Source organism: Peromyscus leucopus, chromosome X (genome assembly GCF_004664715.2).
Source record: "Peromyscus leucopus breed LL Stock chromosome X, UCI_PerLeu_2.1, whole genome shotgun sequence".
In the NCBI taxonomy this organism is placed as follows: Eukaryota; Metazoa; Chordata; class Mammalia; order Rodentia; family Cricetidae; genus Peromyscus; species Peromyscus leucopus.
The window spans coordinates 93,449,001-93,472,094 of record NC_051083.1 but is presented as its reverse complement, the minus strand read 5'-3'; the positions used below and the strand labels follow the sequence as shown (position 1 = coordinate 93,472,094).

Here is a 23,094-nt window from a genome sequence, read left to right as displayed (position 1 = left end):
CTCTTAGTCCTTTTAAGCTTTCCCAGAAATGCACCTGAGTGTCACGTTTTCAGTTCCACAGTTCTTTGCTTCTATCTAGCATGAGTTTTCCAAAGCCTAAGTGCAGGCTTATACATAACATTTACACATGACTCATTGCCCTCCAATTTTTGACATTATCAGACCTACATTATTGGAAATATGGCAACATGGAAATCCATTCAGATATGTACTAGTCTGTCATATGGTGAGTATCTCTGGAGTAGAGCAAAGAGCCTCTTGAGTGCACAGTAATAATAACTGAAAATTTAAAACCACCCTCAGACCTCATTTTATCCATTATTTTAAACATTTTTTTCTACACACTATCTTTTAAATCAGTTAATTTGATGAACAAAATGTGCTTCTCCCTTCTGGTCATCCTCTTTTGCAAGAGAATTAATGCTTTCACATTTTCAAAGATTTGTAAAATATTCCATTCTGTGAAAATGTATAAACAGAAATGTTTGGAGTCACAAAAATGGCTTTCTTATTTTTTTGAACTGTGGTTTGTTTGTTTGTTTGTTTGTTTGTTTATTGTGTTAGCTGAGTAACAATGAACTACAATCCTAGCCCCTGTGCCAGTGAGTTTTTTTTAAGGAACCCCATGAACTTTCCCTTTAGAGACATTTTGATGTAAGATAAAATTACATAGCTGTTTGTTTTGCTTTCTTCTTTAGAACTCTTTAAGCTCTGTCAGAACAGATTTTTTTTTATTTCCTTCATAGTCACAAAGATGATCATATTGCCTGGTACAGAACAGACTCTCAATATATTTAAATATCCTATAAGTATTTATTGAATTTTTCTTTTTCGAGACAGGGTTTCTCTGTGTAGCTTTGCGCCTTTCCTGGAACTCACTTGGTAGCCCAGGCTGGCCTCGAACTCACAGAGATCCGCCTGGCTCTGCCTCCCGAGTGCTGGGATTAAAGGCGTGCGCCACCACCGCCCGGCTTAGTATTAGTTCTTATTAATCTGACTTTGCTGAGGAAAATACTATATTGATTCTATTTATCTATATTACTTTATTAAACAACTTACCTCTGGGCTCTTTGGCTTTAGGCGGTCCAATATTCCCAGGACCCATGGCTCCAATAGCAGGTGCGAGTTGTCCCTTGAGTAGAAGCAAAGAAGTGTACTATTCTGGAAGCACTACTTGTATAACATATATCACTACTAATAATTTAAATTTGATGAGTTGTCTATCTAAAGGAAACAACCCTCATAAACAGTTCCACTTTAATCATTCACTATTGTTACACAACACAGCCACAGACGCCAACTATTGTTTTCAATGTGCTTTCCTCGTCCTTTCAAAAAAGTATTTGCTTTAATAGACTCTGAGGCCGAATTGATTTTTTTGGTCGAACTAAATCCCTGGTTCCAGCCCAGTGAATCGTATATCCCTTGGGAGAGGAGGAATGAGCCACATTCATCTCTATGAAGGTTAGAACCAAGTGTTAGTAGAAAAGCATTGGCACTTTGGAGTTTGGGCAATGTTTGGTTATAGTCAGATGAAAGACAGACTTATGGGAGTACTTTATTGAAATAAGAGTAAGCAGAAGCTAAGAATTTAGACATCAAAGGATCCATTTAAAAGTCCTAATAACTGTTCTTATCTCTCTCTACTTTGGGGATGAAATGTTGCTCTTTTTTCCCACTTCCTAATGCAGCAGCTTCCAATTTACAGTGTCAGATGAATGCCAAACCACTTCTTTTTTCATACAGTCATATGCTTATTTTGCCGTCGTTTTTATTATGTTTTTATTAGTGTGCACACCCTTGCAGAACAGTCTTCACTCTTTTCGACCCAGTGAAACACATGCTTAGCCCATCACCTCACTGGCCCCTTCCAAGAATTATTGGATATTTCAATGCAATCTCAAGTTTCTTCCTGATTGTTCATTCTAACATCAGACTCTGAGGTTCTGAGTCACTCCATTACTGGCAGTCAAAATATCCTTATTTCCATGGATTCTGGCACACTATCACCTCTAACTCCCCCTTTTAGTTCTTGCCCTCATAATCCAAGATGTACAAAAGTTGCAGAGTCCTGTTTGAGTGAGAAGAATAATGTCTGTCCTTGTATGTTGTTGAGAAAGCTCACCTGGGTCTCTATTATGTTAAACTATCCCAAAAGTTATAAATCATAAATTAATATGTAACATCACAACAGTGTGTGAGATGGTAATGTTTTTCCAAAAGAAGATCTAAAACTGTATGTGTGGAGTTAAGGAACTGCAGATATTTTTATGTGAAAATCCCAGTAGTATTCTGGACCGATTTTATTCTGTTTAATCACTGAGGTCACACAAATGTGTGGTACTTTTATTAAATTACTAATCATCAGAATACTAATAGTCAATCAGAGCAAAGCAGTTCTTGGAACACAAGGGCCTCTTGTTTTGCAGTGTCTCTTTCCACAGAAAATTTAAATCAGTAGAAATGAAACCATGAGCATTCTGGAAAAAAATGATATGCTCTTCATGGACAGTTATGATTGGATGAGTATATTAGAGCGAATGGGAGTTTCAATTTATTAACTTAATCAAAATAAATGATTAAAATAAAATTTCAAGTGAGGAGGTAGAATGAAATAATAAAATACCACCTGGTAATTGTTTTCTATAAGGGCATCATTTAAGCCTGTACCATGTATCTACAGTCAATTTTCTAAGCAATTTGTCATTCCAATCCATGCCACTTTGTAATACTGGAGAGATTTCAAACATCCTTGTCACAGTGTCTGAAGATTGGTGGAATCTTATTTCCCTTAAGTCTTGAGATCACCTGGGAGTTTGAAAAACAACAGACTCTCTTCCCAATCTCCCAGAGAATTAACAATTCATTTAGAAGAGGGATGGTGTAAATGAACCAATGTGTATGCAACAGTTCTCTTGCTGTTTTTCAGAGTCCATTTTAGAGAACACATCACTCTTGTAATCATTTCCTAGTTCTCAGGATTGATACATGTTAAAAACGAAAGGCATTTTCTCCCCAGGAAAATTTAATAGTTCAGTAGGAACATTAATTATTCTCCCACTGTACTGAATCTCTAATTCTATACCCTCTAATGTTATCTGTACTGAGATGTCTGAGTGACCAATTATCTCAAAATTGCTTATAACCCACACATACACAATCATATATTATTATGGTAATTTTCTATTATGAATTGTGCAATTCAGTAAAATGATGTTACAGTCTCTCTATTTTCATAAACACTCATCTTTCCTCCTAGAAAAATCTCTAGTTGCAAATAAACATCCTTCCACATAAACACCAAAGGGAAGAGGGTTTGTAACCAGTGCTGATTTTTACCTCTGCATCAGTTCCAATCACAAGCTCTGCTTAACAATATTAAGGGTTTCTGTCTTTCAAACACTTACTATACTCTTTCTATGTAGTATAAGCCTGTCTTTCCCAGGATGTACTCTCTGAAAAGTTAGCATTTTGCTATTTCACCTTAGGGAGCAACTTCGTGGCTACACTGCATCTAACTTTTTCTCCCTGTGTCTTATTTGTTGTATGTATTTGATGCTATTATCAATGACTTGGTTATTCTTTGTTTGGCTCTGCTAAGGCTTTTCTCTAAAACTCCACGTCTCCTCACCTTGGCTCTATGCTGACTCAGTAGTCCTCTTCTACAAATTTTATTTTCATTTCCTATCTTTTTAAATTCTGATCTGTTTCACCTAATGAGGTTGGATATTGATCTGGGCCACTGAGTTTGTGGTCCATTCATAAAGTATGTGTTTTCACACTACATCAAAAAAAAACTGGAAGGAATAAATTGATATATACTTTCATAGAACATGGTTTATGTGTGGACATAGCATAATTTCATTAAAATAATTTTGTGGAAATTGAAATGTTCTGATATAGTAGGATAATTGTGCACCAAACTTTCTTTACCCCGGCTAATCTAATTGCCAAAGCTCACTTCTATTTAAGGAGGGAGGGAAGACCAGGGTGTCCAGGAAATAATAATAGCAGTGGCCTTGGACTGGTAACTCTTCTGTCCTAAAAGAAGCCAATCTTACTGCTCCAAGGTTTAAGGTGCTACCTGTCCAGACCCCCACATGAAAATCACCTGATTATATATCTAAGCATGTGCTGGGAAAACCCTGTTAGTAGACGAAAGCTATTTTCCCCATTTGGCTTAAAATATTTTGTTGTTTTCCTATGTAGGCCTTTTTTATTTCAAATTAAGAGACTAGGATTGGGAAATCAATTAATACTGCATAATTGAAAGTATTTTCTTTGTAGAAATATTGTCTAGGCATAAACAATCCCAGCTACTCCTTTTTTGCAATGGTTGTCAAGCATTCTTTGACCATAAATATAAACGACAAACATTTTGAAATGTGGCTACTGCTACCATAGTTACAGAACTATTTTCCTATTCAGTGTTCAGGTGGTGTAGAAAAAATATAATTATGTTTGCTAGAAATGTACTAGAGGTTATAGTCTCATGCATAATAAGCCTTCCAGCCTCCTATGCATATATCAGATGACGGTTCTGCTCCCACAGCAAGGTGGGAACGAGGTGTTCAATACAGTTCCACAATTTCCTTTAGCATAATTAATATATCTTTAAGTGTATGACCACCTGTTCAGCATCCAAATCATCCTCTTCCTCAGGATACAGTAGACTGGACAGTGCTTGCAGGGCCGAGACAGAAGACAATGTCTCAACTTTCATATTTTTAGCTTCCATGCTTTTTCCTTTCAAATGTCCTGTTTCCATATTTTCAGCTTCTGCATTTTCCGATTCCATATTCTAAGGGAAAAGAGGATCGGGCACACTTCACTTTTCTAAGACACATAAGGACTTGTTTCATTCTCATGTCTCCCTTCTTTGAGTGCGTCACTCCAGCATCTCTGACATAGTTGGAAATACTTATAAAGTCCTCTACATCTGTATTTTTCTAAGTCACAGAACCTGGGGAACCAAGTAAATCCAGGCCTTCCGACTGCTTTACTAAAACTTCATGTTCAATCTAACGAGCACACACTGAGTAACTACGTAAGTGAGTCTTGGGTTTTAAGGGGCTTAAGAGCAACTAGGTGGAAAGCTTCAGATAGAGCTCAATTGCAAAATGCTTGCTTACCATGCTCAAAGACCTGGGTTTAGTTCCCAGTCTTGTAAAAAACAGAAAAAGAAGCCCTTGGGGGCTTGATTCAAAGTGCAAGTTGTCATAAGCTATGTACTATTATTCAGGAAACCAGTTTTAGATGATCTTTTTTAACCGGTTTCCTATCAGTTGTTCAGCCTGTATATTCCAGTTTGTGAATTGAAAAAGATCTTGCTTCAGGGATATACCCAGATAACCTTTACTCATTTCTCATATTTGCCCCCAGGTAAGTGTGTACCTTTCTGTTTCATTTATACTGTTAATTAACCTTTGATGAGACCTAGCCTTACAATGACATTTGAAAACTCTAATGCATTGGCTCATTTTAGTGAAATTCATGAACAAAGAAACATATGTTTTTATGATTATAACAGTAATACTGAATCCTATCATCCCAGTAGCAATTTTGAAAATAATCCCTGCAGTTACATCCACAGCAGGACAGTTAAGATCTTAAAAATATATCTCAGAGGTGTCAGGCTTTAATGAGTAACCTGAGAAAGACTGTAGAGTTGTGCTTACTTTTGGTAAATTGGGCATAACTGAAATAGGTATTTTTCCCACAATTTTACAGCTATTTTTAAAACATCATTTTATAAACTTCACTCTCAGGGAACATTTCTCTAGCAGTTTTAATTAAATTATACATGAAAACTTTGCATTGTGCCTAGAATGGTAATAAATGTTCTGATATACTCACTTGTCAAAATGACCTGTATTGAAAATGGTATTTTCCAAGCCTTGTTTTACAAATATTTTTACTTTCTTTGTTGAATATATAACTGATCTTGATACCTTCTAGGGATGTCAATGGTATAAAATGCTAACTTCTTCTGTATCTCTAATATGGAGGCAAAATATACCAGCTAAGAATGGGGGGCCTGGGGTCATGCTGTTTGGAATTGGATCCATCATGTACTTCTTAGCTCTGTGGCTTTGAGCAATTATTTAAATTCTCTCTACCTAATTTTCTTTATCTGTAAAGTAGAGGATAATAATAGTGTCTGTCTCTTTGAATTGTTACAAGTATTAAGTAGCTTACTACATATGAAAGAGCCTGGACTAGTAGAGGGTACATAGAAGCACTCAAGCTATATTGCCTATCATTAGTTCTTTAAAAGTTTCATTTTGCTGGGCATGAATATCACTTTTAATAATGATGTCGAATAAGTTAATGATAAAGCTCATTATATTGGAAACCAGAAAAAGTAAAGTAAAAGGTGACAAAACAATTTCTCTCACGGTATGGTCTGGTAGGCGGCTATGGAAATGAATAATTGACACATATTAAATTAAACAAAAGAGGCTTCTGTTTATAGTTTAAAATTCTTCTTTGATTATGTGTTCATTAAATATTTAGCCAACATAGAAAGTAAGATGTTTATTTAAATATTTTCTACCTTTGACAGTGAAAAGGAGAAAAGCACCCAGACATCAGATATAATTAGTATCCTGACTTGAAACTGTACAATGATGTGTTCAAGAAACAAATATAACAGAAATTGCTTCTTACATCAGCATTGATTGCTCTATAAACTTTATAATATGATGGTCAATTATACAACACTGATGACCGTGATTGCTTAAATATGAAAGGTTATATAACATCATTATCTGAAACCTAGTACCACAGATACTTGTATGAGCATGAGACTTCGGAGACTTCAATAGGGGGCCACGGAGAGAAGAGTAAACAGACCATCAAGCTAAGCTACAAGAAAGATATTCAGAAGGTCCAAATATAGCATTTGATGTGGCAGTAGCAACAGCTACTCACACAGTCTTCTCTGACTGGCAGGGACACGGTAGCAGGACTTTCTGGATGAAGAGAGGTATTTAGAGCAATGAAGGACCTCCAGTTGGGGGGGGGTGGAGGTACAGAAGGAAGGGTCTGGTTACTGAGAAACGCCAGGGGTTTAGAAGCTAGATAAATATTCAGAATAGGGCCAGGATCAAAATTCCAGAGGGAAAACAGTTACATAAGCCAGGCCCTGCATCAGCGCCTTTCTGTCATCCAGCACCCACAGTGGAGATGATGAAGGAAAATTGTGGCTCAGAAAGTGTATTGGACACAGGATTGAGGAAAAACAAATTAATTCTACATTTCTGCCAGTTACTTGGGAAGGCTCTGACTGGGTCTTGGGTGGGAAGCAGGCAGTTCGGGCACTGGGAAGCTATACATATAGAAAGAACATCTTCAAAAACCACAGCTGGAATTTAGTCAGCAGTTGCTGAATACTGAATGAAATATGATTAAATTCATAGGAATGTGGCATTTCAAAATAGTAACCTTGGAAGGTTATATACTGATGTAAATTATACCATCAATGCTCCAAATATTTTAGAAATTTTCTTTTCTCTTGGCATTTCCTTCATATGTATCACTAAGAAAATAGATATCATTACAGCATCATTCAGTTTGATTACACATCGGATTTGTCTCTGAGTGATTTCCAGATATATCTAGACAACCACATTCAAAATATGAAGATTTGCTTCTTTGAGAATATTAAAAAGAATATGATATAGGCCTCAAGGCAGTTCTAAAAATACTAGTCTTAAATGCAATTTGAGTAATAGCAACATCATTAGAATAAGTATGTTAGCTGCTCAAAGTGACTGCACTGAAGGCAGACCACATCTTGGGGTATAGGTCTGTCTTCAAAAATTAATTCTCCACAAAAGTTCTCAGTAGTTAATATCTTATATACCTGAAGCATATTGGAAACTGGAGTCCCAAATTATGCTGCTATAAAATCACATTGACTCACATTATAGCTAATTGGAGCCAAAATATGATAAAATGGACACTTTTATAAAAAAAATTCACTATACCAAATGTAATAACAATCTGTAAGCAAATAATAAGTCCTGATAAATCTGATGATACATTTTGAGAAACAAAAGAATCACAAATATTTTGTGAATAACTAAATAGCTGAAAATACCAAAAACGAAATCTTTTATGTGAATTATTAGAAAAGTTGTAAATCCAATGAAAATGAAACTGCTACCAACATTTTAGAAGTCTAGTAAGTCAAAAAATAGTATTAAATTAAAAGATAGTTATCAAAGCTCATTTCATATGATCATCATTTTTTTTTAAAGAAAGAAAACTTGCCTTTTTAGTTTTTTATTTGTCAGTTTGGCAATCACTGATTTCAGGATATAGCTCTGGTAGCCAAATTTTCTGCCCTTCTCAACACATTTTTCTCCTACATGTATTCTACATTCTGTTAATAATGTACTCTGTAGCTTGCTGCCTTTGAATCTTAGAGTACATTCTTCTAATTACTAGACAACTTGGGCAGACTAATGTGGTGATTTTTTTTAAAGTAAAAACTTCTAGAGCTATGGGGCCTATATTTCAATGCGGCATTTATCCTTCTTTTATTAAGTGGGGCTAGAGCGTGAGAAAGAGCCAAGAATGTTTTTCTTGAGGTGTGTCCACTTAGAAAATAAATGTTCTAGGCCTCTGTTTTTTCTTTCTTTCACTCCCCAATACCAAAAGCAGCTCCTCCATACAGAGCTTTGATTTTCCTATGTCAATCTGAGCCTTTAGAGCCTCCAGAGATAAAAATGTAGTTGGTGGATATCTTTCTAACCAATAAAAACAACAGACAGTCCAGAGCCAGTTGGAACCAAAACACTGGGACCAGTTAGGGACTAAAAATGTGTATCAAGAAGGCTCCAGATTTATGGCACTGAGGCATTATCAATAGCCTTTGGGATCAAGGCAGACTGTGTGAGCCTAGCAACAGTCTGTCATTTATGTATTTTTTGACCTCCATACACAGCATCTATAAGAAAGGCTGTTTCAGTACTCAGAGAAAAGTGAAAGTTCAGTTAGTATAGTATACATACTTTACTAAGTATATAAAGTACAGGGAATAGTTCTAACATATTTTACTAAGTACACAGAGTAAAGTATAGTATACATACTTTACTAAGTATATAAAGTACAGGGAATAGTTCTAACATATTTTACTAAGTACACAGAGTAAATGGAATCAGGAAATGAAAAAGCCCCAGATATAGCTAGGGGGGTAGCTCAAGGGTAGAGTTCTTGCCAAACGGGGAAGAAGCCGTGAATTTCATCCCAGGCGCTGCAACAACAGCAGCAAATCATCAAATAGCATCCTGTCTGAAGTTAATAGGTGCAAACATGTCCCCAGGGAGAATTCTGTTGATGACCGAATGACTTCACATATTTCAAGATCTTTTTTTCTCTAAATACATTTAGCATTTTCTACAACTTTATTTATATAGTGCCTTATTTAGCAATTCTGTCTGAGAAATCAAAAATAAACATCATCTCTGCTCATATCTGAATTTAATGATAATATTCTGACTGTTTTTGTCTACTTTTGGTTATGCTTAGGATTTTAATCTAGGGCCTTATGCTTGTAGGGAAATATTCTATTATGGCACACTAATGTATTCCTGCCATTAAAAAAATAATCGTGGGGACGGATTGGTAGGATGGCTCAGTGGTAAGAGTCCATGCTGCTCGCTCTTCAGAGGACTTAGCTTTAGTTGCCAGCACCCACATCAGACCTCTCAAGCTGCCTGTAATTCCAGCTCCAGGGTGATCTAGTATCTCTGACTTCCTGCTATTAAAAAAATAATCGTGGGGACGGATTGGTAGGATGGCTCAGTGGTAAGAGTCCATGCTGCTCTTCAGAGGACTTAGCTTTAGTTGCCAGCACCCACATCGGACCTCTCAAACTGCCTGTAATTCCAGCTCCAGGGTGATCTAGTATCTCTGACTTCCTGCTATTAAAAAAATAATCGTGGGGACGGATTGGTAGGATGGCTCAGTGGTAAGAGTCCATGCTGCTCTTCAGAGGACTTAGCTTTAGTTGCCAGCACCCACATCGGACCTCTCAAGCTGCCTGTAATTCCAGCTCCAGGGAGATCTAGTATCTCTGACTTCCTGCCATTAAAAAAAAATAATCGTGGGGACGGATTGGTAGGATGGCTCAGTGGTAAGAGTCCATGCTGCTCGCTCTTCAGAGGACTTAGCTTTAGTTGCCAGCACCCACATCAGACCTCTCAAGCTGCCTGTAATTCCAGCTCCAGGGAGATCTAGTATCTCTGACTTCCTGCCATTAAAAAAAAATAATCGTGGGGACGGATTGGTAGGATGGCTCAGTGGTAAGAGTCCATGCTGCTTGCTCTTCAGAGGACTTAGCTTTAGTTGCCAGCACCCACATCAGACCTCTCAAGCTGCCTGTAATTCCAGCTCCAGGGAGATCTAGTATCTCTGACTTCCATGAGCATCTGCCCTCTTGTGCACATATCCCCACACAGACACACACAACTAATTTTTTGACAACTATACTCATCAGTAATTCTGTGCCTACTGAAACTAACTCAGTTATGGACTGGGGATGTAGTTCATAAGTTCATAGGTATGTTCATAAACATGCCAAAGGTCCTTGGTTCAACAGGAGGTAACCATGTTTTGTCTTTAATACCCAAGAATAGTTTCCTTTTTTATATTTCTATCATTCACTACCATAAAAACATAACTACGGGAGCTTAATAAGGTGTCTGTCACAAACTTAAAATATAGTTAACTGATGTTTTTTTTAAGTATCTGGAATCTTTCAGAAAGATGAATGGAAGCCAGGACTTGAGGTACAGCTACTCCGAAGACTGAGGCAGTTCGGGTAAGTCTGGGCTATGGAGCTCAAGGCCAGCCTGGCCAACTTAGTGATACTTTGTCTCAAAATGAAAAATGAAAAACAGAAAGAGAGCATAGGGGTAGGGCTCAGTGGCAGCATGTTACCTAAACATAAAAACATAAGCCTCACCGGGTGGTGGTGGCCCACGCCTTTAATCGCAGCACTCGGGAGGCAGAGGCAGGAGGATGTTTGTGAGTTTGAGGCCAGCCTGGTCTACAGAGCGAGATCCAGGAAAGGTGCAAAGCTACACAGAAACCCTGTCTCAAAAAGCCAAAAAATAAAAAATAAAAATAAAATATAATATAATATAAAATAATGGAATCTCTACCATCCTTTGAAAGATGCGTTGCATTGCTTTAAGACTTGGTCTTCTTACCTTGACCAGGCTGACCTTGAACTCCTAGGCTCAAAGGAACCTCACACATCAGCCTTCCTAGTAACTGGTACTACATGGTCTCGAGAGTAAGTTTATATACTGAGATGGAAAGCTTTAATTTTTAGGAGGCTCATCCTGCACCATCAAAAGCTATGTAGTATATTTAAAATCCTAGCACTTGGGAGGTTGTGGGCCTCTTTAAGGGAGCCTGGACTAAATAGTAAGGGGATGGGGTGGGGTGCTGTACAGCACATTTCAGGAAAACTTAATACATTTGGCAATAATTTATTCTTAGTTTCATATTCAACTTCTATATAAAGAGTGTTGACTGGTAATTTTTCTTTCAGTTCTTTGAAGTGTACTCCTAAGGTCAAAGACCTGGTTTTGTTTACTTCTGTAATCTGGGTTTTGAATCCTTAACACAACAGGAAACTCTTAGAATTAATGATCCTTGTCTCTCTGCTCAAACTGGGTTCTCTCTCATTCCTCACACTCAATTTTTGTCACGGTGTTGTATATTTTTAATGGTATAGTAAAATGACAAAATACTCTCCTAATCAGCCTCTGGTGGAGTAGAAGGATTTTTAAGATATAAGTAAGCTTTGTCCACTATGTTCCGACCCAGTAAATGCGGGTGTTATGGCTGTCCACTCCTCGAGGCAGTAACCAACGTCCTCAGAACTCTCACGCCGCTGAAATTCTCTCCCACGGAAATATTGCTCCACAGGGGAGCCATTTTATTTTTATTTTCCTGTTTGAAAGGCGTTACTGAGCGCACTCTTCCTCCATTTCCCAACCAAGGCCTGCTGGTACATAATTAATACTGCTTGTTCCCATAAAACGAAAGGTAAGATGAGTCTTCCAACTTTGACCACCCAGACCTACCTACGAGGAACCAACTGACACTCTCAAATTATTTTTTTAACGGAAAGGGGGGACGCATTGAGAGTGTGTGAGACCTGGGAAAGGAAATTCAGGAAATATTTGGATGTTCATTTTTGTTTTGTTACAGTGGGTCAGTACCCAGGCCTTCTCTAGGAGTTTTTCTAGAAGCAACATCCTGCTGTGGGTGTTAAAGAGGGTGGGACTTCGGGAACATTCGCCACTACTTTGAGCAGTTTAGGCCTTTTGAGGGGTATCGCGCCGAGCCCTCAAGTATTTTAAATTCTCCCTAGTTTCTCCAGCTGTCGCAGCGTTCAAGGACCCTCTCTGTTTTCCCCTTCTAAGGTTCAATTTTCCTCACCTTGGTCGGTCAATGCTCCGGCCACAGCCTAGGCTCCGAAAATAGACTGCCGCTCGCTGTGCGTCGCCCTGTTGCCTGGGTAACAACTTTGTTAAACCCCTCTCCCACCTCCCACCTCGGGTTCCCGCTTGACTCTGCTAGCCAATCACAGAAGAGTCTCCTTTGAAACAATACCCGAGGCAACCAATCCCAGCGCGTCCCGTTCGGGGTCTATGGCTGCCCTTTCTAGTTAAGTAGGTCGACCCCTAGTAAGCCTCTATCTATAGCGGGCTAGCTCCTGGGAGTTGGCTGCTTCCCTGCTGGGGTAGGTCCGGCTCCGGTTCGCCTCCTTCTCCCGACTGCTTCCCACCAGCCCGCGCGGCTACTTTGCGGACGGGATAGCAAGCTCGCTCAACCACTGAGGTAAGTGCACGACGTTTACATTTGCCCCATAGGCTTTTTGCATCTAGCTCATTTTTTTTTCCTTCCCCGGTGGCGAATTCCGGGTCCGAGAACTCTTTACCTTCGGTAAATCTGGAGCCGCGGACGTGGAAGGGTAAGGCTCGTGGGCTAGGGTTGAGAAGCTTGGTGTCCGCGCTGTTCTCGCTCTCCACGCCCCCCTCCCGTGACAGAGACACGTGTTGTGCCTCTGTCCCTACTAGGCACCGGCTCATCGGGAGACGGTACAGTGGTGGTCGCCGCGGCGGCCGTGGTGAGGGTCGCGGGGATTGCGCTTTTTATTCCTTACGGGGGCAAATGCTGTCTGTCCAGGAGCCCCCGGGAGAGCGGAGGATCGGCTGGCACGATGCTGTAGTGGAGCGGTGTCAGGGGTGGGGTACCATGCAGCCTAAGTCCCGGGAAAGTCTCCGGGCACGGTGCCCGCTTCGGCGGCTTTGGAGTGGGGAAGCCTAGGTGTGCGGACTCTTAGCCGCCGATAGGGAATTGAGTATCTTCAGGTTAGAGATAGTTCCCCACAATTTACTTGATTTGATTTTAAATAAAGGAGAAAGGAAGGAGTAATGGTGCAAAAACTGCTTGTATATATGATTTGAGCGGTAAGCCAGGTGACATAGGATGGTTTAATGAATACTTTTTGTTATTTCTGGGAATGGAATTTGATTACGAAGGTACTGAACTACTGCCCTTGTCTCAGCTACGGTGCTTTTCATAACTTACCGCATATGGCGAAGGGGAAGTGGTAATGAAGTTTTAGTAATTTATTCATTCTGCTTGTTATTATGCAAGATAAAGAAAAATATGAGTGGAATACTTAAATTATTGGCTTTTTAGCCAGATAAGCAATACCATAATTCCCTTTATTACAGCGGATGATCATGGTTTAAATGCCTTCCATTTTGTTACGTCTCTAGATACTTCTACAGCTTGTTACGTATGTTTTGCTATCTCGGTTGGTTTGTTGGTTTTTGTCTTTGTTGGGCCTCTTTGTGTATGAATTCTAAATATGTACTATGCAACCAGTGTTTTGGAAACCTTTTTGCTGTGACTCACAAAAAGAAATACATTTTAAGACTGAAATGTGAGGGAGTATGTCTGTACTCTCAGCGCTAGACTGAGGCGGGAGAATCACAAGCTCAAGGCCAGAATGGACTAAGTAGAAAAAAAAAATAGTTCTTTAAAAACCAAACCAACTTTATGCCGTATCTGTAGTACACACAAAGAAAATATAATTGACACGGGCTTGTAAAATCAATACCATGTGCAATAACACTTTATTTTTTTTAAAAAAAATATAGACCACGATCTATTAATAAATTGTCTTTCATTGTGGAAAAACACTGGCTTTAGACCACTGGGTTTCAGCCTTTTGTATGTCTTTACTGAGTTTATGAAAAACACAGATCGTTCTGGAACAGTCCAGAAATTGATTTTGTGTATCTGCAGCAGCACCCAGGAAGAAGGCACAATTGATCTATGTCACGTATATGAAATGTTTTGTACTGTGTCAGATGTAAAAAAGTGTTCAGTTTCCCCTCCCCACCTTGGGAAAATAACTGCTATTTATTTTAGGAGTAAAATGGACCCTTCAGGATTTGGTTTGCCTCTAAAAGAGGGAATCCTGTACCAAGCACAGTTTTCCAAAAGGTTGAGGATATAGGGGATGGTGGGTTCCAAGATCCGAGATGAACCTTCCAGTCACATGGCTTCTGAATAGAGTCTTGAATATAGACACTTCGAGAAACATTGTGAAACACGGGGACTGGAGAAGCTCCGTGAGTTGTCTAGTTTTCCTGATGTCAGTGAGTCGTTCTCAGAGATTAGTACTCACTTGATTACGATCAATATTCTGGTCTAGTGTGCTTTAATACTCGAGCAGATATGGAGGGCAGAGGTGGAGGAGTGACGAGTGCTTCCTTCTATTGCCTAGCCCAGAGAACAGGTAACTGAATTTGACTTGTAGTTCTGCTTTAAAGTAATGAAATTTGAATGATGTCAAAGATTAATCAAAATACACCTGAAGATTACTAGCTATAGAAAGGGGGATATCACTTAATCTTTTAGAATATATATAATTACTTTAATTCACTGGTTAAATAATTTATTAAACCAACACTCAAAGAAATTAAAGATGAAAATTTCACCCATTCCTCTAGAATAATATCATACTCTTATTCCCCACATTTATCCATATAACCCCAGATTTTATGCACAATTTTGAGCCTTATTTACAAATTTAGTGTGTTTGCTTAATATTGCCCTGGGAATTTTATTTTTTAAAAGCACATTCAATATTCTTTAATTTAATTTTTGCCTTAATAACCTAACAGTATTCCAGTTAGTGACTTGGTTTTAATTTATTTAGCCTAACTAAGCCAACAACAGAAGACTTATTTCCAGTTTTTCTGTGTTTATAAAATAACACTGTAAAATCTTCATTATTTAAAATCGTTTATGCAACTTGAGTCTTCCATTCTGTTGGACTTAACAAGAAGTCTAAAGGGAAGGCCGGACATCTGGACTTGCATGGGAGTTTCTGTCCTCCTTGGTGTTTGAATTTGGCTGTCTAGTTTTATATGCTCAAGCAGTAATAATCAGCTATGGTGTCTTTTATATAGAAGAGTTAGGGTGAATGCATTCTTTCTTTTACCAAATAGACATTTTCAAAATGATTTTTAAAATACATGAATCATAGAAGACTCAAGGAGACTCAAGTGCTTTAATAACACTCATACTGATTAGCTTTCTTTATGAATATCTTCTTCAAAGATTATATGAATGTGTATTAATTTTTAATTTAATTTTTTATAAAGTGTCAAATTAAGTTGACTACAAGAAAAGCTATAATTGATCTTAGAGCACACCTCCCTCTTCAGAGCACACATACTTTTGTATTTTCTACATTCTAGAACATTAAGTAGTCCTTCTTATAAAAATTATGAAATACTTCAAACAGCAAAAATAGTCAGTGATATCCCATCACCCAGGTGCTCACTGTACATTTAACAGTTGCTAAAGTTTGCCTATATTTTGTTTAGATGCTGAATTTTTTAGGTATTGGAGATTGATACAAAGGCCTCACACGTGCTTAAGCACATCCTCTACCACTGAGATATACTGTTAGACTCCCATTCTCTTGTTTTTATGAAAAACTGAAGCATAACAGCTACCTCTTGGTACAGGTTGCCAATCTGATTTGCCTTCTGTCCCAGAGGTAATTGCTTTTCTGAAGATGCTGTATATTTCTCCAGTAGTTGTTCCTAAGTGCACATAAATGTGGCCATAAATGATCTGTAATATATTTTGTGTCTTTAACATTTATATAAATGATGTAAAATATTTACTCTTCTGTGACTTTTTATAGCCAATGGTTTTTGAAGAGTTTTCAATATAGTTATTTTTATTGCTGAAGAATATTCCAGTGTGGGACTCTACTTTTGTTTATCTATTGTATGTATTTAGTGTTTTTGTCAAGCTATAATTTTTTTGTATTTTAATCTTCATTTTATATGTATGAATGTTTTGCCTATATGTATGTCTCTGCATTACATATATAACCGGTGTCCAGTGAGGCCAGAAGAGGCCATTGGATCTCCTGGAACTGGAGGTAACAGATGGTTGTGAGCGGCCATGTGGTACTGGTTGAACCTGAATTCTCTGCAAGAGATGGTAGATAACCATTGAGTCGCCTCTCCAGACCCAAAAGGAATTTTTTGAAGGTTTACTTGATATTTAATTATATGTTTGGAAGGCCTCAAGGGAACCAGAGTCTCCAGATACCCTGGAGCTGCGGGTACAGGTTCCTGACTGTCTAAACTCAGGTCACCTTCAAGAACAGAAACATACTTTTAACTTAACTGCTGACCCAACTCTCCAGCCGAAAAATGTAGTTTTCTTTTTTCATTTAATTTTATTCTTTGAGAATTTTATGCACAGTATTTTGGTCCAACTTATCACCCTCCAATTCCAACTTTTCTCTTTTTAAAAATTAAAATTAAAAACAAGCCTCGAGTTTATATTAATTTCACATTTTTTATGGAGTGATGGCTGACAAAAGTGAAAATGTATTTCCTTATTAAAAAATTATGTTAGGGACTGGAGACATGGCAGTGGTTAAGAGCACTGACTGCTCTTCCAGAGGACCCGGGTTCAATTCCCAACACCCACATGGCAGTTCACAACTGTCTGTAACTCCAGTTCCAGGAGATCCAATACCCTCACACAGACATACATGCAGGCAAAACACCAATGCACATGAAATGAAGTTAAATAATTTTTTTTTTTTTAGAAATTATGTTAGATAGTCCTCTTCCAGAGGACCCAGGTTCTATTTCTCACACACACAGTAGTGCACAGACACCTGTAACTCCAGTTCCAGAGTATTTGACGCCCTCTTCTGGCCTCCATGAGCACTGCATGCATGTGGTACACATTAAAATAACAATAAATAGATCTTTTAAAAATCACTTTAGAGCTGGAGATAATAGCACAGTTGTCAGAGTGCTTGTCTAGCATGCATGGAGTTCTGGGTTCAAGCCCCAGCTCCTCATAAAAAACCTAGGTGTGGTGGCACATGCTTATTACCTGAGCACTCGGGAGGTAAAGGCAAAAGAATCAGAATGTCAAATTTATCCTTGGTTGTTTAGTTGAAGGCTAGCCTGGGGTACATAAAACCCCATCTTTTTTTTCCCTTGGTATGTACCACCGTGGTCTTTCCTTTTCCAATATTCTAACTGCTAACATCACTCACAAAAAATGAGACTTGCTGCATAGCAATTTACAAGCTTTTCCAATAGCACACATTTCGTTTTCAGTATTCAGATGGACCCAGGGCCTTACACATACTAAGAAGCATTAAGGCACACCACCATCATCACACTCATAATTTCTGAAGACTTGTTTTTTGAGGTTTAAAAGATTATTATTATTATTATTATTATTATTATTATTATTATTATTATAGGTAGCATACAAGCTCTGTTTTCACTGTGATGTTTTCATATATGGCCATCATATTTTGATTTTCTTAAATCACACATCCCCCTTACTCTCTCTTCTCCTAATACACCTCCCAAGCCCCATTCCACTCCCTAAATCGTTCCCCTGCTTTCACATCTTGGTCTTTAGGGTTTGTGTTTTTCTTTGTTTGCTTTTGTTTTTATTTTAATTTGTCTAGTTCTTAAAATGAAGTTCTGATCTTACAGCTTTACAGCATTCTACTACAAATGGGGGAAATATACTTAGTGAGATAATAAGAATGTTCTGCTTCCTAAGATATTTTAATATGAACTCAGAACCAGCACCCTGTTTTCAGACGCCCTATTATTTTTAAGTCAAATAAAATGACCAACTTTATACATTTGATTCTTCCCTATTTCCTTCAAAATGTATGAACAAATTCCACCTTTCTCTAGCCATTGCTTACCGGTGACTCATTTAAATAAATTATCAGTAACAAATATTCAGAGTTGGCCTCCATAGCCATTAGTGGTAAATAAAGTCTTCAGTGTGCTTTGAGGGCTAGGTTTTCTGACTTTCTTCTTCAGTGCTCCCCCCCCCTTCGGAAGACTTTATATCTCAGTAGAATCAGAACTTTCTTCAGCAAATTTGTGCTCTTTTGCCTTCCCGCCTTTCTAATGAATGGTATGCTAAAGAATCACACATGCCACCAGAAGATGTTATTCAGAGGAATGGCTTTATTACTTAATAGTCACATTTTGTTCATTTTGTGGCCAGATCCTTTCATCATGATGTTCCCGAGGACAAAAAGTGTATTCATGGGACTCAAAGGTTGTCAAGTAACTAGGTATTTTAAAGAAAATTCTATCTCCAAGGAAAGTAGCTCATTTGCTTCTAAGAAGGTGGGAACGATTTTTAATAAATTATATGACTGATCTGGTTGCCTCTTGACAGTTACTATTAAAGAAATAGGAGGGAACCAATGGTACAAATAATCCAAAACAAAATGTTTATACCTGGAGAGACAGAAGACCTACACATTGGTGCCAAAATGACTTCTAATAGGTACCCAGGCTCTAATTCATTTTTCTTCTGTTTGGGCCCCAGATTTATTTGCTTAATGCTATGTGCTCAAGTTATTATCAAAATTCAGTTATTGTGTCCATTTCCCTCACTTAGGAAAGCAGTGTGGCGCTTTAGTGCTTGAGTTTCCTCAGCTATAGAATTGTGATCAGAATTCCCTTCTATGAGTTATTAAAGCTAAGGAATTTTAGATGCAATACATATTCCCTTTCATAATTAGTCTCTGTTTATAGGAGATTCAAGAGTTTGAGTGATAAAGTATTGTGTCCTAAAATGTCTTCCTGTCATTCATTGATCCTATATCAGGGTCCTGCTACCCCAAATATTCCTGAGATCAATAAATGGCAGTAGGCAGTCTAGTGTGTAGTTAATTTGCATGCTGATAAATAAGATAAACGTGTGATGTTTGTAATTGATATTCAATTTATATTCGATCTCTTGCCCAGCTGAAAATGCTCCCAGAATTTGCTGATCCTTCACTGACAATGTCAGGATAACCCAGCATTATACTTTGGAAAGCTTTCACATTAAATTCAATTAGATAAGATAATTCATGCACAGAGTCTTTAGTGAATTATTTTTAAAAAGTATTTTGATTTCTCACCTAGTGGAACCAGCAAAATTTTAGAAGTGAGGAAAGAGACGCAACCATGCATTGGGGTCTCGAACAGAATGGCAGGTATCCACACTCAGTGAGTTGCTTTATTTCCCTCCAGTAATTTAGTTAATTTAGGAAGCCTTATTCAGATTGTATAGCCAGGCCAAGAACCTCTGCCCATTTCCAATGGCCCTCACAGTGCGCTCTGATGGTTTCTTGGGGCCTACTGAGTTTTCTGCAGAAGCTGTTTACCATTAACTATTTTTCTTTGAACATGTGTACTTTTGTTGAAGCATCCAAGATAGAATTGTAAAGTGGGCTCACCATGCAAAGCTGAGATTTACTTAGTTTAAGTTGTTAGGCCCAGTGGATACAGAAAGAATAGAAGGGGAATAGTCTGGAAAAAGTAGCTCAATGAGACAGAGGCAGACAGATTTTTCCGCTGATAGTCTTAGATAAGAAGCACAGGCCGGTTTTTCATTCTTAAAGAAAATACTGGTCTTGTACAGGGACATCAAAGTGTGTCATTGTCCTGTTTATCAAAGTGGATAGGACATAGAGATTGTCTTCAGGCTTTGCTAGAAAAACATGAATGGAACTATTCCTGTTAAAAGAATTTAAGAGAACCTAATTAAACTCATATAATTTGTGCATATAACTTCCATACTTGGGAAAATTAAGCGAGTAAAGAAAATTCTATCAACCCAAATATGCTGAAAGGATAAAAAGTACATAAGTACTAGCAAATAAAAACCACCAAGTAATAGTGAAGAAAAAGCCCAATTGTATCAGTCACATTAAATATAAACCACTTACATTCACTCATTACAAGATAGTCATGATACATTTTAATTTTAATTTTTAAAATAAAAAATGATAATCTAGTGTAATTACATCATTTCCCCCTTTCCTTGGAAATCATGCATGGTACTGGAAAGCCGGCCAACTGCCTAGAGCTAGGGAAGTCCTGGATCTTGGGGAAGAAGCTACAATCACCACTTTACTAAACCAGTACAATCCCTAACTTCATCCTAAATATTAAAAAAAGTTAGCTATGATCTTTACAAAAATCACACTTAAAATGATGCTTAAAAATGATAGCTTGGGAGAAGATATAATAGGAAAATATCAACAAAAGAAAAATAGTAAGGCAACATTAATATCAGACAAAATACGATTTAATGCAATTTAACAACAAACAGATACTTCATACTGATGAAGGAAAAAAAAAACGGTTACCAAGAGACAATTAAGCACAAGTTCCAAGCATAATTTTTAATACACACATGAAGCAAAACATAAGGAAATTAGAGAGAGAAATTTACAATTCCTAATAATGATGGGTAGCTTTGAAAAACACCTTTATCAGAAATTAGTTGAGTAAAATCAATTGCAGAATAATCAAGTTAAGATCTAAATTAAATGGATAGGAAATAATCCTGAATTCACAATTTTTAGTGACAAAAGTAAAATTTTAATTTAACTCCAAAAGTAATGATTTGGAGAGAATTTTTTACCCCAAGTTTCTAATTAGAAACAATTTAAAGGTAAATGCTATAATTTAATAGAGAGATGTTTCAGTTACTTGCAAAAGAATAGAAAGTCCCTGAATGCAAAGCCACTTTTGGATGGCTATCCCAAAACTTTCATTTGCAGTGTGTACTTCAGATACCAATGTATGTCATACCGTGTATGACAGTTACACAAATATGAAAGTGTCTGTTAATTTGTACTCTAAGTTGTAGTCACAGTGGGTCATACTTGAGATCCCAGCAGTCAGAAGACTGAGACAAAAGGGTTGCCATGAATTCAGGGACAGCCTGGGCTCCAGACTGAGACCTCATAAAAAAAATTCTGCTATAAGGTCAACACCAAGATTGACAACATTGAGTTTTTATCATTTTTTTCTTTGTAGTTTTATCATAGCTGTATTTTATGATGGTGGTATCTATAAATATAAAAGCATGTAATTACATGCTATAAAACATCTAATAATATAATTTATAACAGAAGCCCCAGGAGAGTAGCACATTTGGGGATATAAAATTAAATAAGGTACCAAGTACCAAGTATTCTCTGTGCCTTCTGAGTATGATTGATTCCATTTGAAATCACCAAATGGAGATCACGTTTTTAACGTTGTAGGAAGTATGGATGACTTTAAAAATAAGCATGTCGTAACAGCGCATTCAAAATTGCCCTTTAGAGTTACTGTCTTACTCTTCTACCTATGTTAGTAGTACTCAATTTTAAGAAGTATGTACTGCTTCACATTTTAAACTCAGAAATAGAAATGAGTCGAGAGTGTTTGCTGTCCAGGTGGTCGTTTGATGTCATAATCCTCCCTGAGTACACAGGGAATGTGAAAATCTCTGGGATCAAAGTTTGCATGGTGGACAGCTGGGGTGCAAATCTCCGAGAAGCTGGAGGGGGCTTTTGACTCCTAGGAAGCAGTGATTGTGGGAAGTGAGTGGAGCATATGTTGAACAGATTAATTATCAGTATAATAAAATGGGAATCAAAGGGGGGCTAGTTTATGTATTTGAAAAGTTGGTAAAAGAGCATAGCAAAAATGATTTTCAGACTTTTTTTTGTAAAGAAGTGATGCTTCAAGTTGAAGAAACTCTGAGAAGCCGAAATGCATTTAAGTTGCTGGATTGCATGAAGCTCTGGTTTTAAGTGGGGAACTAGGTGGAATTTTTGTCGCAGTTTTGATGACTAGATGATCATCTACATTTTTCTACTCACCTGGTCTATGTGCTCAGCTTATTCAGATCAGCTAGCTGTCTGACTTCACTGGTCAGAATATTTACTTTTAAATTGTTATCAAAATGAAAGAATAACAGCAACAGGAACCTAGTACTGGAACTTTAGCTTTGATATTTGAACAAAATAACCTCATTCTCCAGATTAAAGAATAGTTTTGTACTATTTTAAATGCAATGACTATTTCATTCACATTCCCATTAATTATTGTTTTTATAATTACCTCTTATTTTGAAAAAATGTAAAATAATTTAAATAGCATACTTATATACATGAGTAATTATTTTTAATATTTTTATTTTATAATTAATTTAATTTTACATATCAGCCACAGATTCCTCTGTCCTCCCTCCTCCCACCCCCCAGCCTTCCTCCTTAATCCCCCCATTCCCACCTCCTCCAGAGCAAGGTCTCCCCTGGGGATTCAGCCCAGCCTGGTAGATTCACTTGAGGCAGGTCCAGTTCCCTCGTCCCTTCACCAAGGCTGAGTAAAGTGTCTCAGCATAGGCCCTAGGTTCCAAAAAGCCAGCTCATGCACCAAGGACAGGTCACAGTTCCACTGCCTGGGGGCCTCCTAAACAGTTCAAGCTAATAATCAACTGTCTCACTTATCCAGAGGGCCTAGTCCAGTACCATGGGGGCTCCTCAGCCATTGATTCACAGTTCATGTGTTTCCACTAGTTTGGCTATTTGTCCCTGTGCTTTTTCCAATCATAGTCTCAATATCTCTCGCTCATACAATCCCTCTTCTCTCACCGATTTGACTCCTGGAGCTCCACTTGGGGTTT

At 37.8% G+C, this 23,094-nt stretch overlaps 2 protein-coding genes across 2 annotated transcripts in view; one reads left to right on the top strand and one right to left on the bottom strand.

The window, feature by feature from the left end:
- Nucleotides 1-12,549, bottom strand: part of Dnaaf6 (dynein axonemal assembly factor 6) — a 39,931-nt gene extending 27,382 nt beyond the window's left edge. The window contains exons 1-3 of the mRNA XM_028895134.2: nt 12,466-12,549; nt 4,631-4,801; nt 1,060-1,132 (exon numbers count right to left, since the gene is read on the bottom strand). Coding sequence (XP_028750967.1) covers nt 1,060-1,132; nt 4,631-4,798 — 241 coding nt within the window. The 5' untranslated portion in view covers nt 4,799-4,801; nt 12,466-12,549. The remainder of the gene's footprint in view (nt 1-1,059; nt 1,133-4,630; nt 4,802-12,465) is intronic.
- A 117-nt stretch (nt 12,550-12,666) lies between these two features.
- The window catches only part of Nup62cl (nucleoporin 62 C-terminal like), a 64,220-nt gene continuing 53,792 nt past the window's right edge, over nt 12,667-23,094 (top strand). Inside the window, exon 1 of the mRNA XM_028895133.2 lies at nt 12,667-12,867. The gene's annotated coding sequence lies outside the window, so the exon portion shown is untranslated. The remainder of the gene's footprint in view (nt 12,868-23,094) is intronic.